Genomic DNA, 15,094 nt, shown 5'->3' with positions numbered 1-15,094 from the left:
TTGCTATCCTTTGCACACACATGCTGTGGACAGCAATGAGGTTTTCACTGGGAAGATCTGCAGAGGATGGGAATGCTTGTAGAACCCATCTGACAGAAGGTGACGTTATTGCAGTTGGGACAGCAAGGCAGATCTTCCTGTAGATAGCAATGACTGAGTACATATATAGGCAATAAATAGACCAAACGTCATTGTTGTATTAGAGTCGGGCTGTGGCTGTACATCAGGACCTTGTCAAGAGATAATGCAGCTTTAAAGGTTATCAGCCAATGCCCCTTGTTGCTGCCTCCTGGGCCAGAAGCAGCTGTCTCCTCTGTTGTGCCAGTAGCTGTAGCTGTGGCTGTTCCTTAAATTCAGTGTGCTTACAATCTGACTCAAAAAAATATCAAACAAACAAAAAGAGTGACCTTTAAAAAAGGTTTTGATTCACCAGGGGAAATAGCATACCTCAGGATAGCTGACAAGGCACTTATTGACAATTTTCTTGGCCCACTCCCCAGCTGTAGGGATGGCTGAGATGCACATGAACGAGCTGCTGAAACAGTGCAGTATACAGCAAGATTTGAAGGTAGATGCCACTTTGTAATCTGCAGTTCTTGGGCAGCTGACCTGTGAGCAGCTCAGCAATCCTTGTCTGGAGAGCAGTGGCTTGAGTTGCCATCCTCAGCCATGCCTCATCTGCTTGGGAATGAGCACTCTTGGCAGAGGTTGCTGGGATTTTAAGCAGGGTCATTGCATAACTTCAACTTAACCAAGCCATAGAAGAGACAGAATAGGCACAACTGTGGGGACAGAAACTTTTGGGATGCTGAGACCAAGCTGCTGGGCTCAGACATTTGGTAATGTCTTGAACAGATCTGCTCCCAACAGATTAGTCATGTGCAATGGGAATCCAGTTTGGACACAGCGATAACCCAGATCAGAGTGCAGGATATGAGTATGACACAGCTTGTGATTCAGAAAGCTAAAAAAGGAGAATATATGTATTCTCCAGTGCCAATGTTTGGAGGTTTATTCTTCCAAAACTTTCTGGATTTTATGCAGTGGAAAAACAAAACAAACAAACAAAAAAAACAACCACCACTGTGCATGGAAAAGAAACAAACACAAAAACAAGAACAAAACAACACAAACTAACTAAATAACTAAGTAAAAGACACTAATAAGAAACATAAGTTTCTTAAATTTAAAATGAAAAAAAAAATAGCTTTCTTCATGGACCAACACTTAAGGAAAAGTTAAATGTGAACAGTTATAAATCCATGGCCTATTCCTGCAAATACTTATTTGTGGTAAGTCCTTCCTCACGTATATCTGCATTTCCTGTACTGCATTCTTCTTTAAATATACATTGTCACAAAGCCTGCACTTCCTTATCCCTTCCGAAATAATTTCAAAATATTTTTCAGATATATCAAGCCATGTCAAATTCATGAGCTGACAGTTTCCAAAGTGTTCTTCCTTTGAGGTTACTATGTGCAGTTACTTAAAAAGATTAAATATTATTTTTGTAGTGACAAAAAGTCTTTGACTTACAGTCTTGAAAAAATGCATAATATGTATCTGTTGCTATGTATATCATTTTATTTTTCAGCACAAAAATCCCAGAATTTTCAATATGTCTTCATCTTAGCATCTTGTTACTTTTTTATGTCTGAGGTGATGACTTCTAGAACTGTAAAACAACCACAATGAATCCATGCTTAAGGAGAATTCCGAAGTATGCATGTTAAAGTTGTCTGCTCCTAACTTTTTGTTGATGCACACATATTTCTTCTAGTAAGATATTTTTCTGTGAATGAGCTTATCAGGAGACACTGAATAAATACCATTGGCTTTCTCTCTAAGCAAAATAACTTTAATAGCTTTGATAAATGCCCATCCTAATTTGGATTTATTTTTGCTCCAACAACTGTTCATCATGCTGAGTAACTGCTCTGGGAAAACTGAGCAATACACGAAGATTGGTCGCAGTTGTATGGAGATAGATAGAAATGTTTGAAACTGAGTATATTTTAGGTGCTTCCAAATAAGCACCTCATCTGGTTTAAAATGATTTTGCCCAAAGGTTACTGCTGTGGTCAGAGTAAAAAATCCCTGTGACTTAAAGGGAGCCAAGACTTCACTTGTCTGTAAGTGATCTCCAGAATCTTGTGAACTTGACAAGTAACAGACCTGAGCAAAGGTATTCCACCTGCAAAAGGATTTTCTCATTTCAAAATTGGGCACACTTCTGAATTTGATTTTTTTTTTTTTACACTTCATGTGAAAAATCTGAGCAAAAATTCACCTGAAATCAACACAAGTATTTTGTGTGGATGAGATGTTTCATTTCAGGTTTAATTGCTGTGTGATTAATTTACATATTATAATATAAAATAAATAACTTAAAATACACAGGAAAAATAATTTAGAAGACAGAACAGGACATTTACACCTTATCAGAATCCTTAAAGGCCTCCTTTACTCAAATGAAATTCAGACGAACAACCGTGCCAAACACCGTTTTGGATGTGATTAGACTTCCGGTTAGAAAATGGTTCCCTTAACTCTTTCTGCTGGCTCTAACTAGCAGTAATGCATGGGTATGTATGTAAAAATGGTGTGGTAGCTTCATGTTAGCTATGCCCCACATAGCATATAACATGGATGTTATATCTTCTTTTGTTCTCGCTTTTTCCCTCGGACCAAAAAAAAGTAACTGTCTTCCCAGTTCCAGTAAGGTATTGATGATAAAATGAGACTGTGGTTCCTTACCCATCTTAGTCTCCTTCTGGCAACTTGGTAGCCTTTAAATGTACTAGACAAAGGGTAGGACAAAGAAAATGGTTACAGATCACAGTGCCTGTGCTGATCTTCAATTTTCCCACATTTTTTTTTTTCCCAAGGGGAAATAAGAATACCAGAATCCAGAAAAGGATGAAGTATTATTTGCAACAAGAACTCAGAAGAACTCAACCTGTTCATCTGTAAAACTGTGCTAATGACCGTGACCTATTCATAAATTGCTTCAGCATGTCCTTCTGTATAATATTGGCGTTAGCTAATCCTGCCCTCACCCCCAGAAAAAAAAAAAAAGACACTGAATATTATTTCTCCTACTATAACAGACAGTATACTGTAACAAATCAAGCATTTCTATTTTTCTTAGATCATGACTTTTACTAACTTGGCAGTTATGCAAGATCATCCATTCTCAGGCTTTTTCAGATGTTACAAGCCAACCCAAATGCAAGACCCATTGCATTCACACCAAGTATAAAATTGCAGGACTGCTGAACTGTTGTTTGGAAGGACTCTCTTGAGGTTATCTAGTCCAACCTCCTGCTCAGAGCAGGACTATTGCCAGCATTAAATCAGGTCAGCTATGGTGCTGTCTAACTGAGCCTTGGGAACCTCCAAGGATGGAGATTTCGCTGCACCCCTGTATTCTGTTCCAGTGACAGAGGAAGATGGTTTAGCATAAAACAAATAAACAAAAAAACAAACAACAAAAAAACCACCCTGCTAGCAGTCCAGTACCTGATAGCTCAGTGTTAGTACAGCCTCACTGAAAATGTAAGCTAAATTTATCTCTGCATCCTGAAGGCAGGATGGAAAGTGGGGTGATGTTTCTATACTTGCTATGCGATCAATCATTTTTATTGGTTTTTGTTAAATGTGTTGTGTGCTCTTACTTTGGCTTATTTCTATTCTGCTATAGTGCTATATTTTGGCTGCTGGATGGTATATTGATCATTTGAACGAAACTTTGGGTTGAATTTCCTATGGCCTTAATGCAATGGGGGAGAGAGCCTCCAGGCATTTTACAGATGCTTCCAATACCAATTTCACTGGCAAAAAGTAAGTTCTTAGAGATGGAGACTCTATTAGAAGCTATCATTGTATAAAAACATTTAAAAGTGAATCAAATAAAACTTTTTTTTTCTTTTTTTTCTCTGAGTTGATTCTGATTACTCTGTAATCAGTATAAATCACTGGTACATCATTACAAGGTTAGAAGAAATGTGATCCTCAAAGCACATCCACAGCAGGACAACTTGGAAAACCCATGCGGCTTTGTGGCTGAAACACTGAATTGGGCAGACACAGGTTTTTATTCCCAGCTTTCTACTTGCCCACAGTAGGCAAACAATTTCATCTGTTCTCCATCTGTGAAACAGAGTAAATGGCAGTGACCTACTTTATAAAATGCTGAGATCTATTGATGAAAAAAAAAAAAATAAACGAGAGACTTTGATGATACTAAATGAAAGTGTTTTTTTTATCTTTTTTTACTTCCTTTTTTTTTTTTTTTTCCCTTGGGAATTACTCAGTGATGCTCTGAGTGTTCATACAAGACATTGCTCTGATTTAAAAATCCTTTAGAAGCCAATTCAGTTAAATCAGTACAACTTCTGTGGTACAGGCAAAACCAAAGCAAAAGCCTGAAGCAATAAGTACAGGGGAAAGGGAATGTATTTGTAGATAGGTCAGGCAGTGCAAAGCAAAATTATCTGAAGCAAGCACTTCAGTCACAACCAGTTCTCACTGGCTTTGACCACCTCTCAGTTTAATGTGGGATCATTCTATATAAGTGACTGTAATGGCAAACGAGATCCATTTTTTTCACCTGAAGTTCACCCATGTGTCATCCTGTGCAGCAATATAAACCATATTTGCAACTTTCAATAGATTGTGCAGGAGGACAAATAAAAAGAACTAAGGAACAACCTGTGCCAGACATGGACTTCCTAGTATATTTTAAAGTGGGGATGATTCATTTTGGCAGCAGTCCAAAGCCTGGGGGGGAACTCAGCCTGAAGGATAGATGGTGTTGTCGCTGTCATCCTTCCTCATAGTTTTGTCTGGAACAGCTTAAGAGCCTTTTCAGCAGCGCATGCTGAATCAACTCATTCTTGGCCAGCTCAGTTTGCTTTTTGCTGAGCCCAGTGCCAACAAAGAGGAGGGTGTGACCACCGCAGCCTCTTTATTCTGCAGACTTCCTGCTCCCTTTGTCATGGTTTCTACTACCTGGACCCAGTGAAAATTCAACTCTCTCCATTGTCCAATGTCTATTGTGACTGGAGTTGCAGTTTCTGTGGATGTTCCCAAAGTGCAAAAAAGCTATGTGATTCACTGTGACATGGTCACAAAACTCCTTCTCTAATCATGTTATCAAAAATTATTAAGGCTAAAAAATATTAATGTCTTTCTTTTCTGACTGTAATAAGAACAGGAGGAAAGTAAAGTAGAACACAATGGCCTGGATGAATTAATGCAATCCTGGATGATTTTCTATTAATTTTAAGGGGAAGAGCATGGGCTTGCAACAAAGAGAGTTGAACATATTCTGCATTAGATGAGTTTGTAAGGATTCCAGTAAGATTATTCAAATGCTTGAATCCAAGAGAAACAGTGTCTAGCCAACCTATCTTAACTGCAATCAATGGCATTTCAACTAAGAAGCACTGAACAAAACGTTAGATCTTTCTCTTCAAAATACTTATTGCTGAGGCAAAGAGGCAGCCCAAGCCATGACATGGAAGCCCCATGATTCGATCATTTCTCCAAGAGGAGATGTGCTTGTGCCTGATGACTAGAGCAGATGGTCTCGTCCTATATCCAGCTTAGGCCATGAGTTTTCTGTGTGATGGCAAGTTGTTACGCTCAATTGTGCTTTAAAAAGTACTGTCATCCACATAAAGTTTGGATGTTCAAAGAATGGCAGTGTAAAAGTTGCAGGTCAACCTTAACAGTTTTCCTCAAAATGAACAATTTGGTTAAGTAGATAGACATCCACACCAACATTAATGCAAAATGCCACATGCTGTCCATTAGACACATGGTGCAAAACACAGTATTTTGATTTTATCTTTGCCTGATTAGGAAAAATACCTTTAATTTTTTTAAGAGGTTCTTTCAAACTTGAACTTCTTACAGGGATGAGATCCAGAACCCGTAATTTTGGGGTCCAGGCAATAGAGGGCTTTGGGAACATGTTGCTTTCCTGAGCCCTGAGATGGACTCAGGAACCTTAGCAGGGAAGGTAACATCCTTCCCCAGGCACCAGACCACAACTGGTGCCCTACAAAAGCTTAGCTGAAGATTGCAGTGCTAAGGAGAAGTGGGCAGATTTTGTCTCTTCTCTGCAATTTCAAAACTTCCTCTTTCCTCTTCTAGACCAACGAACGCCAAAATAAATCATATAGTAAGCTTGGGCTTACTACCAAAATTTTCATTCATACTTTCCCATCTTCTGCAGCTAGACTAGAATGTGAGACATCAGTGGAATTCAGACCTACGACCTTCTGAACATTCACAACAAACCCGCTTTGAAAGCATCATACACTTCAGTCTCAGGACAGCTTTTGTTGTCTTTGGTGCGGTACCATTACTAAAATAAGGTGGTAGGAATGTCTTTCCATGTACCAACACAGACAACAAACACCCTCAACATAGTTCTGTAACATGCATCTGACATCAAATCTACTTTTGGCTACGGTTTTAAACAAATTAATGGCTTGTAAAGGTAGTCTAAGTCTCACATATGAACCCTTATTATGCCAAATAGCAGCTATTTATCTCATGCCTTGTTGGGGGCAAGGGAAATAGAAATGTTTGCTTTTCATAGCTGCAACTTTGGCTTTCATGACATCATCAAAATGCATTGGAATTTATCTTCTCTTCTTTCAGAACTTTAAAAAAAGAGGGAAGGAGGAAGGAGACAGGAGTTTATGTTACGTGCCTTTCTAATATGCTGTCATTAGCAACAGTTTTAAAATGAAAAGTAAGACCTAAAGATAATTTTCAGGAAAAAAATATGCAAAGATTTTTGCTTTTATTGACCAATTAACAGACCTGCTCACACAAGTTAGAGGAATACCTTTGTTTTATGTTAGAGATAAATGAGTTGCTTTAACCACTCATTTTAGGAGAAATGCTGGATTTAAAAAGTAAGATTTTTGTCTTTCTACAGGTACTACAAATTGGCCACATTCTTCCTTCAAAATTTTTCAGAAGTGATAATTTTCTTCAATTTCCTTCAAAGACTGGATAGATTAGGATGATGAAAAGATGTGCTGTGATGTTCTTTAATTTTTAGGCTCTGGTATAGCACTTTACTCACAACTCAAATCTTTTAAAATTTAAATGGGAAGCTTCTGGTGGACACACAGTTTGCTACAGAAATATATACCTGACTGTTGTCTTGAAGCTGAAGATTCCTCAAACCCCAAAACCAAAGCTGAGCATTGAAAATCTCAGGAGATTTTTGGCAATGAGGAAAAGAATAGGGACTCTACTACTCAGGGAGAGGAATGTCTACTGATTAATGATGCAGTCGATGACTATCTATTAAAATCTGATCCGTAGAATAAAAGAATAAAGGAACCATTAAACAGAACTATGAGGCTGTTCTAATATATGAAGATAAAAGTATCTTTTCTTAGGATTTAAGTACATTTTTTTATGGCTCAAGGTCTTTAATGTCTCCCTGTAGCTTAACTAACGGAGAACTGAGCTTTTCTGATACTTAAAATAAAATATTGCCGCAATTATATGTGGGTTCTTTCACTGGATTAAAACCAAATAAGTCTGAATTCACTGAAAAAAAAAGGGGGGGGGGGGGCGAGAAGGAGTATATACTGCCACAATTCATAGTAAACATAGAGAGCTATAATATGTAAAGGAAATTGGGAATAAATCAGGAAGTTTTAGTTTCAGGAAGCTGAAAATAAAAGGAGGCATTATTTTCTTTTTTTAGCTTCTTCATCCCATGTTTTACTTTTACATTTATTATCTTTCCATAATTAAAATACACATGGTATGATCCACAGGGTGCAAGAAGTTATTTGAAAATGGCCTCCAGTAGTTCTTACTGTAGACTGAAAGGTACGTTACCACCCTAAGAAGGATCCTTTGTTCTGGTTAAATAAAGCAAACAAAAATAATCTCACAACTTCTGTGCCTAATATCTATATGTCAATACAAGTTCTTATCTTGGATATAAATTAAAAGATTGTTCTTTTTAACATAAAGCAGATAGTTCACACAGCTTTATGATTAAGATGTTAAAGACTACCTAATGAAGCTAATATAATGAAATTGGCGTTAACATCTGTAAATAAAACCACCTCCAAATCTTGTGTCATGGATGAGAAGCTAGGAGTGGCAGCTCAGTTGTGTTCATTTGCTAACAAAACTCAAGGGAAAATAGCGACATATTAACACTTGCAGTGTTAATACTGTGCATGATAAACTCAATTAAGGCACTGTTATTGAAAAGCTGTTACACAACTCACAGAAAGTGGTTTACATGGTCAATATATTCAACAGCAGGCGGTCAGCTATGTTCTTGAGACTTGTACGCTTTTGTTCAAAATTTGAAGTTTTGGCCTAAACCACAAAGAAAGAGGCAGATAGGTAATCTGTCAAAATAAATGATGTATCCTACCTCATCAAGAGCTATATTAATGCTCTCCCCCAAATCCACACAAACAGCGTCTTCTAGGTCATTCTTAGATTTTCAAGGCTTTTCAGAGAGAAAACACAGAGCAAGTAAAGTCAGCTCAGTTTCATACCCTGACAATGTTTCTAGGTTTAATCAGCTAGGTGAAATGAAATCATAAACATTAAAATTGCAAAGTATATATAATATATAAAATCTATTAGAGAAGAAGCACATATGTATTATACATATATTTACAGTATATGCACAAATTTATATTACATGCAAATTAACTTTGTGGATGTCAAAGATGATCATCTAGTACATCTATTTTCTGTGATTTCAGTATCTAACAGAAGGAAGGTAAGTATGTAGAAACCAGTGGATTTATTTACTTATGATTTATTGATAGGTGAGATTCATTAGTCTCTACAAACATCATAAAAATGTAAATGAACTGGGTGCAACAAAGGAAGCTATGGTATAGGGCTGTAAGAGCTCTATGAATGATAAATGAACCCCAGGAACAGCAAACAAATTCAAGAAGTAAGTTTATACTGTGGAATACATAGCATATTTTTTGTAAAATCTTTTTAGCAATAAAACAGATCTCATGTCCACATCATCTTTGACTTTAAAGGGTGTTTAATATAGACAGTAGCTTGGGACTCCTTGATCAAGCAGTTCTGGAAGCACTGCTCTCAGGGATTGCCACTTGCACACAAGCAAGAAAGTAGTGTTGGTCTTACTGTAACTGCTAGAGGGAAAAACTTACTTAAGAGCTTATGAAAAATACTAAGTGACCTTTTCTAAAAGGTGGCTATAACAAAGATTTGGCTGTTTAGACATAAAAGATCCCGTAACTAATTTAAGGTCTGTAGACTCCTTGCCACCATTACAGCAAAAAGAAATTTGATTTATTTCCGCCTTGGTGCCAGAAAATTGACGGGCTTGTCATGAAGGGATCATATGATGAACCAGGCACTAATGTCACTGCTGAGTTTTGTTGTTCCCTCTGACAGCTGTGAGGGCCTTGGCAAAGTGTGCTTGCTGGATTTATGAAGAGGAACAGCACTGCCACCACTGCTAGCCGTCATGAATGAAAGCATACAGACAGCATTACTAGAGGGGCCGGGTGGAATGAACAGAAATAAAAAGGCAGGAGAAAATGTGCCAGGCAGGATGCCATTCCTGTACCCAGAAATGATTATTCAGTTATGCCCTGGCTCTGGAGAAAGCAAGCAGGGTACTCTATGGAGGGTGTTCTTGCCAGTTCCTTCCCTGTCTGGTCATTATTAAGGGAGGCAATTATCCAGAGAGGCAGCTGTCAAGCTGTGTCCCTCTAGTCTGCCTTCTTCTACAGGATCCTCATACAGCTTGTGTGGCATGTGCTGAATATACCCATCATGCAAGACTGTTGGTTCACAGCCCACAGCCATGCTGTGACACACCAAGAAAACTTGGCCTCACTTCTGTGTTTGCTGTTGGTTGGATGTTTATGCTGTTGTCATGTTACTGTCGTCCAGTAACTGCAGTTTATTGTTGGTACTGTATGATTTGCTGCTGAAAGAGTAGCAGGCAAAGCAAAAGAATAACTGCAGGGTCCTCTTTGGTGTGAATGAGGAAGTGGTCCTTCTTCCATCCTGACCTTTCTTGCTCCCTTTCAATAGGTACCCATATTGACCTTAGAGACAAAAATATCATTAAAACTCTTGCATTTGTTCTGTAATAATTTGGAAATATGTAGCTTCCAACACGGGACAGCTTCTACGGTGTATTAACAGCTGTGCTTATTCCCTGTGCCTTTGCCTCACAGAACAGAATAAGTGCCTAAACTGAAAGGGATGTGACCACCAGTAGTAGCTTTAGAGTTAGGGAAAATGAAGCTATTGCTAGAATCCATAGTCTGAAATAATGCAGTTGTTTTCCACGGGAGAGGGAACTGATAGTGGTGCTTAAAACAGATGTAAGTGCTGATCAGGGTGAGAGCTAGGCTGTCAATTCAGTAGTCTGGAAGAATATAAGAAAAAGAGCTGATGGCTGCAATAATTTTGGTACCTGTTCCCAACTGTTGTATGAGAAGAGGTTTAACAGGTCTTGCCTACTTCATTGTACACTTCCTGTAAGCAAGGGATCACCTGGAAGCTCAATAATATCAAATCCATCAGCCTTTTGTCACGCCTGAGGCAAGGAAATATTTTAGCCTGTTACAGCTGGGAAAATTTGGGCCATTAAAGGACGGTGACTTATTTGAGGTCAGAAAAATCCTCTATAGCACAGCCAGTAAGAATATCCAAGTCAGATGTCAAATTATTAATACTATAAAAAATATCTGAGATGACAAATAGAACTGATTTTAGTAGTTTACGCAAAATGTACTAAATAGCAAGAAAAATGTTTAAGGCAGCGGATAGACTTTTGCTATACAAGGACTGTAGTCTACCTTTGTTCCATTTCTTGTCTGTCTGTCATACTTAGATTGCGAACTCTTTAGGAACAGTTCACCTCTTTACTTTGGATCACATAGCGCATAGACCAAAACGTTTGCCAGTTCGTGACTAGGCCGTAGAATCACATAAAGGTTTGGGTTAGAAGGGACCTGAAAGATCACGCAGTTCCAACCCACTGCCATGGGCAGGGATACCTCCCGCTAGAAGGTGCAGTAGACGCTACAACCAGAGAACTGGCAACTCTGGCGAACATGGCTAGACAGTATAGGACTGTTAGAAGAAATATTAATTCTCATTCAGAAACAGAGAACTGTCCCTTGGCAGAAAAGGGAGGTTGTATATACAGCAATTTTCTTATATAATGTGTTCGATACCTAGGTCAAGATGTAATCTTACGTTTTATGGACCCAAACTATATTTTTAACAGTTCAGTTGTGCATGAGTGGAAATGTGAGGGAAGAAACCTTTAAATGCATTTTGCATAGAAATCAATGCTGAAATCGATAGGTAAACTAAAAAGAAAAATAAGTAACAGTAAGACTAGACATTCCCAGCATCTGAAATGAAGCCAGAAACATCCCTGTAACAGATTTTGTTTCTCCCCGGCTTTCTCCCTCTTGAAAAGTGATATAGCATCCTGATTTTCTTAAGCGGAATAGCTTCTAAAAGGCACACCTGTTACATTAGGAAGTGAGCATCAGCAAGATGGCAAAGCATTTCTAAAGGCAAGAGAGATGCCAGCATATTCTCAGCAGGTCTGTGGAAACACGAATGAAAAGAACCTCAGGCTCTATGTCCTCATTTAGTTGCTTGACTTCTCCATTACACAGAGGAATAAACAGGAAAGGATTATGGCTCAGGAGCAGGTCTGCTTTCCCTTTCTCACAATGGAAAGAATGAATGGAAGATCAAGGTGGGGATAAGTATTTCTACACAGAAGAATAAGGCAGGGAGAATCTAGTCTGTATATGGTATTATAGCACTTTTTGCATGTTTAGTCAAGACCAGAAGCTATGGACTGTGTAATCTCTCATATTTATTCTGTTTGTGGATGATGATGCCTACTTTATGTATTCAGAGGCATGGCAGATTCCTATCTCTAGCGTGTTGAAAATTGTTGGTTATTCATGACACTGTTACAGGTTTTATGCAACAAGGAAACTCCTTGGCTTGCAAAAACTTAGTGCGTTCCCAAACAGAACTTTCTTTGTGTACAACAGTTGATGTTCCAAATGTTGCACGATGCTAATTTGAGGCCAAAGGCTTCTGTTTCATAACAAACCCTGAGTGCTGCTACTTATGACTTAGGGGAAACTGGCCCACTGAAAACTGCTAAAAGTCTCATGTTACCCTCCACAACTGTATTCTAAATTGGAACCTTGGAACTCAGCACTGTGACAGACTGAGAAAGAATATGTGCAAGAGGTAACTCAATATCTTTCTGGGTTCTTTAGTAAGTTTTATGGTGGTTTGTTTTTGTTGTTTTGTTTTATTTTCTACAATCAGGTCAACTCCTTCATTAAATGCAAAAAAAGGGTATTTTAGAGCAGATCACAAGAAAACACAGACCTCTGAATATTCGGTTAATGATTTCAGAATTTAGTACTTCTAACAAAGCACCTGACACACAGTATCTCTCTATTGTACATAAATCTGTGTTGCATACAGGCATAACATTATCTAGCATTCTGGAGTGTGGTATGGCAGGTGTCTTCTCATTTGCCACTGTGTTCCCCGAGTCAAGGCAGAGTGGAGAGACATCCATTCGAAACAATGGGACAAATATAAGTATCACAGCCAAACGTAATTTATTAGTTGGATTTTAGTCAAAAATCAGGGGATAAACAGCCCTTATAAGGCATGCCTTATATCAATACATAAATAGTGAGGTTTGCTTGTTACCCAAAAAGTAACTCAAAGTCTTGCTAGTGCAGGCCTTACTCAGACGGCAAAGCCATGTCTTAAGACAAATGGTGACTGCATTTGTCTGCATGCAGGTGCCTCACACTACCCCTGGATTTCACATTTTGTCCTGTTTTTCTCAGCTGCTTTCCAGAAACCATTTCACCTCAGTGCACATGTACATTCCTCAGTACCCCAGTCCACTCTGACATTTTGCCTCAAATTTCCTGAGTTTCCTTCTCCTGTAGGCTTTGTTGGAGCCTTGGCACCTGGGAGAGCTGTGCCCTGTGATTCTGTCAGACCAAAGGATCTCCCAGATCTAGTTTTATTAGAGATTTGCTCTTTTGTTCTTCTCTCTATCCCTTGCTAACCAAGTGATTGCTATTCAAATCTGCTATTCTCCATGTGACCTGCATTTAGTACATTTGTAAAGTTGTTTTATTTCTTTTCAGAATACTTCAAAAATGCAGTGTGTTTGTTTTTCTGTGAATGTGATTTTATGGCACAAAGGAATGTACAAAAAAGGTATAATTGTGCACTGTTGTTTTTTTCCTGTTGAAAACTACTGCACATGCAGGTTACACTGCCAACAACTGGTAATAATTTGAGTTCATTTCAACCATCTGCCTCAGAATTTGCATGCAACTAATCGCCTCCTGCTTCTACAAAACAAATACTTTTCTCTGCTCTTACCACACTTACTAATATACTCACCGTGACAATAAGGCCTGCTTTAGGAATCCTGCAGAAAACTGTCCCTAATTTACTTACATTTGAGACTCTAAACAAGAAAACTGTTGAATACTGTATTTATGAAACTCAGAACCTCTCTTTCTTTAACTGTACAACCCTGAGCTGCAGATTACAGGAGGATATTTAGATGACCCGTTTATCCCAGAGGTACCTTACTTACAAGATGACAATGAACGCAGCTGACTTTTGCACGGCCTCCTTCACTGGGAAAACTTTCATAAGGACGACCGCAATGTGGCATCTTGACAGACCATCTGAGTGATTCACTTAGCGTGACCTTGAGGCCACGACTGTGCTGATATTAATCGGCAATTATATGGAGCAGCATTTGAAACACTCTCCTTGGGCTTTTTGTCTTGTACATTTGGAGGGAAATAACTCTTTCTTCTAATATGCTTGTGGCATCCTCCAGAAAGGATGCTATGTTTAGGTCAGCATCTGATCATGAATGTTGAGAAAGATTGTGTTTCTGTTAGGAGGTACTTTTCGCCCTGGTAGTTCTTCAGATCAAAGCGGTGATCCCAGCAAATCGACCTGACTACGGATCACGGTCAAGCTGCTTAGTGTTGTACTGGGGGGTCACACAGCAAACTCTGCAAAGTAAATGTAAGATACTCTAAAGAAACGTGGTTTAGGTTGTGCTGAGGGCACAAACCACCCTGACTGTCGCTGAAGGGAAAGCCGAGGAACGCCTGGAGCCCAGAAGGGCTCACGGCCGGGAGCAGGTAGCCTCCCCCCCCTCCGCCTCCCCTCACGGGGCGCGGCCCGCCAACGGCCGACACCTGCGCGGGGGCGGGCGGGGCGGAGCTACGCGCGGCCCCGCCCCCCCGCACCTACCGGCGGCCGCCCCGCCCCTCGGGGCCAATCGGCGCCCGCTCCCCGCTACGCCGTTTGCGCAGACAGCGCCGTTTCCGCAGCGGAGGGGAGCGTTGGCTCCCCCCCCTCTCCGCCCCCCCCCGCCGCCCCCCCGCCCCGACCCGATCCCCGTGAGCCCGATGTGACCCGCCAGAGAAAATGGCGGCGGCGGCGGGCAATCGCGCCTCGCCGTCGGGACTGTCCGCCGAAGCGGCCGCCGCCGCCGCCGCCGCCGCCTGCGGGAGCCCGAAGGGCGGCAGCGGAGCGGGGAGCGCGGCCGCCAGCAACAGCAGCGGCGGCGGCGGCGGGCCCCTGCGTGAGGCGGGCGGCGGCCGGGAGCAGCGCTCCGACTGGCGGCGGAAGCAGCTGCGCAAAGTGCGGAGCGTGGAGCTCGACCGGCTGCCCGAGGCGCCCCTCTTCCTCGCCGCCGCCCCGGCCGCCGCCGCCTCCTCCTCCTCGTCTTCCTCCTCCTCCTCCTCCTCCTCCTCCTCGCCGGAGCCCCCCGACGCGCTGCTGCTCCACTACCTGCCCGGGCCGCGCTCCGGCCCCGCCAGCCCGGCCGCCTCCCCCAGCCGCTGCGCCGAGCCGACCGAGCCGCCGCCGGCCGCCGAGCCCGCCGCCGAGAGGAGGAGGAGGAGGGTGATGATGGAGCCTCCCCTCGCCGCGAGGTGAGGTGACAGCGGCGGCGGGATGGGGATGGGCGGGG

At 41.1% G+C, this 15,094-nt stretch overlaps 1 protein-coding gene and 1 long non-coding RNA gene across 2 annotated transcripts in view; one reads left to right on the top strand and one right to left on the bottom strand.

Moving 5' to 3' along the window:
- The window catches only part of LOC310889469, a 17,010-nt gene extending 1,957 nt beyond the window's left edge, over positions 1–15,053 (bottom strand). The window contains exons 1-3 of the long non-coding RNA XR_014576577.1: positions 14,914–15,053; positions 13,694–14,126; positions 1–8,512 (exon numbers count right to left, since the gene is read on the bottom strand). The exon at positions 1–8,512 is cut by the window's left edge and continues 1,957 nt beyond it. This is a non-coding gene — a long non-coding RNA (uncharacterized lncRNA). The remainder of the gene's footprint in view (positions 8,513–13,693; positions 14,127–14,913) is intronic.
- MAP3K1 (mitogen-activated protein kinase kinase kinase 1) overlaps positions 14,517–15,094 on the top strand; it is a 60,018-nt gene continuing 59,440 nt past the window's right edge. Inside the window, exon 1 of the mRNA XM_083816949.1 lies at positions 14,517–15,056. Within this exon, the coding sequence (XP_083673075.1) occupies positions 14,548–15,056 (509 nt within the window). The 5' untranslated portion in view covers positions 14,517–14,547. The remainder of the gene's footprint in view (positions 15,057–15,094) is intronic.

Source organism: Anser anser (assembly GCF_964211835.1).
Source record: "Anser anser genome assembly, chromosome: Z".
NCBI classification, from domain to species: domain Eukaryota; kingdom Metazoa; phylum Chordata; class Aves; order Anseriformes; family Anatidae; genus Anser; species Anser anser.
This window is presented reverse-complemented; position numbering and strand designations above follow the sequence as displayed.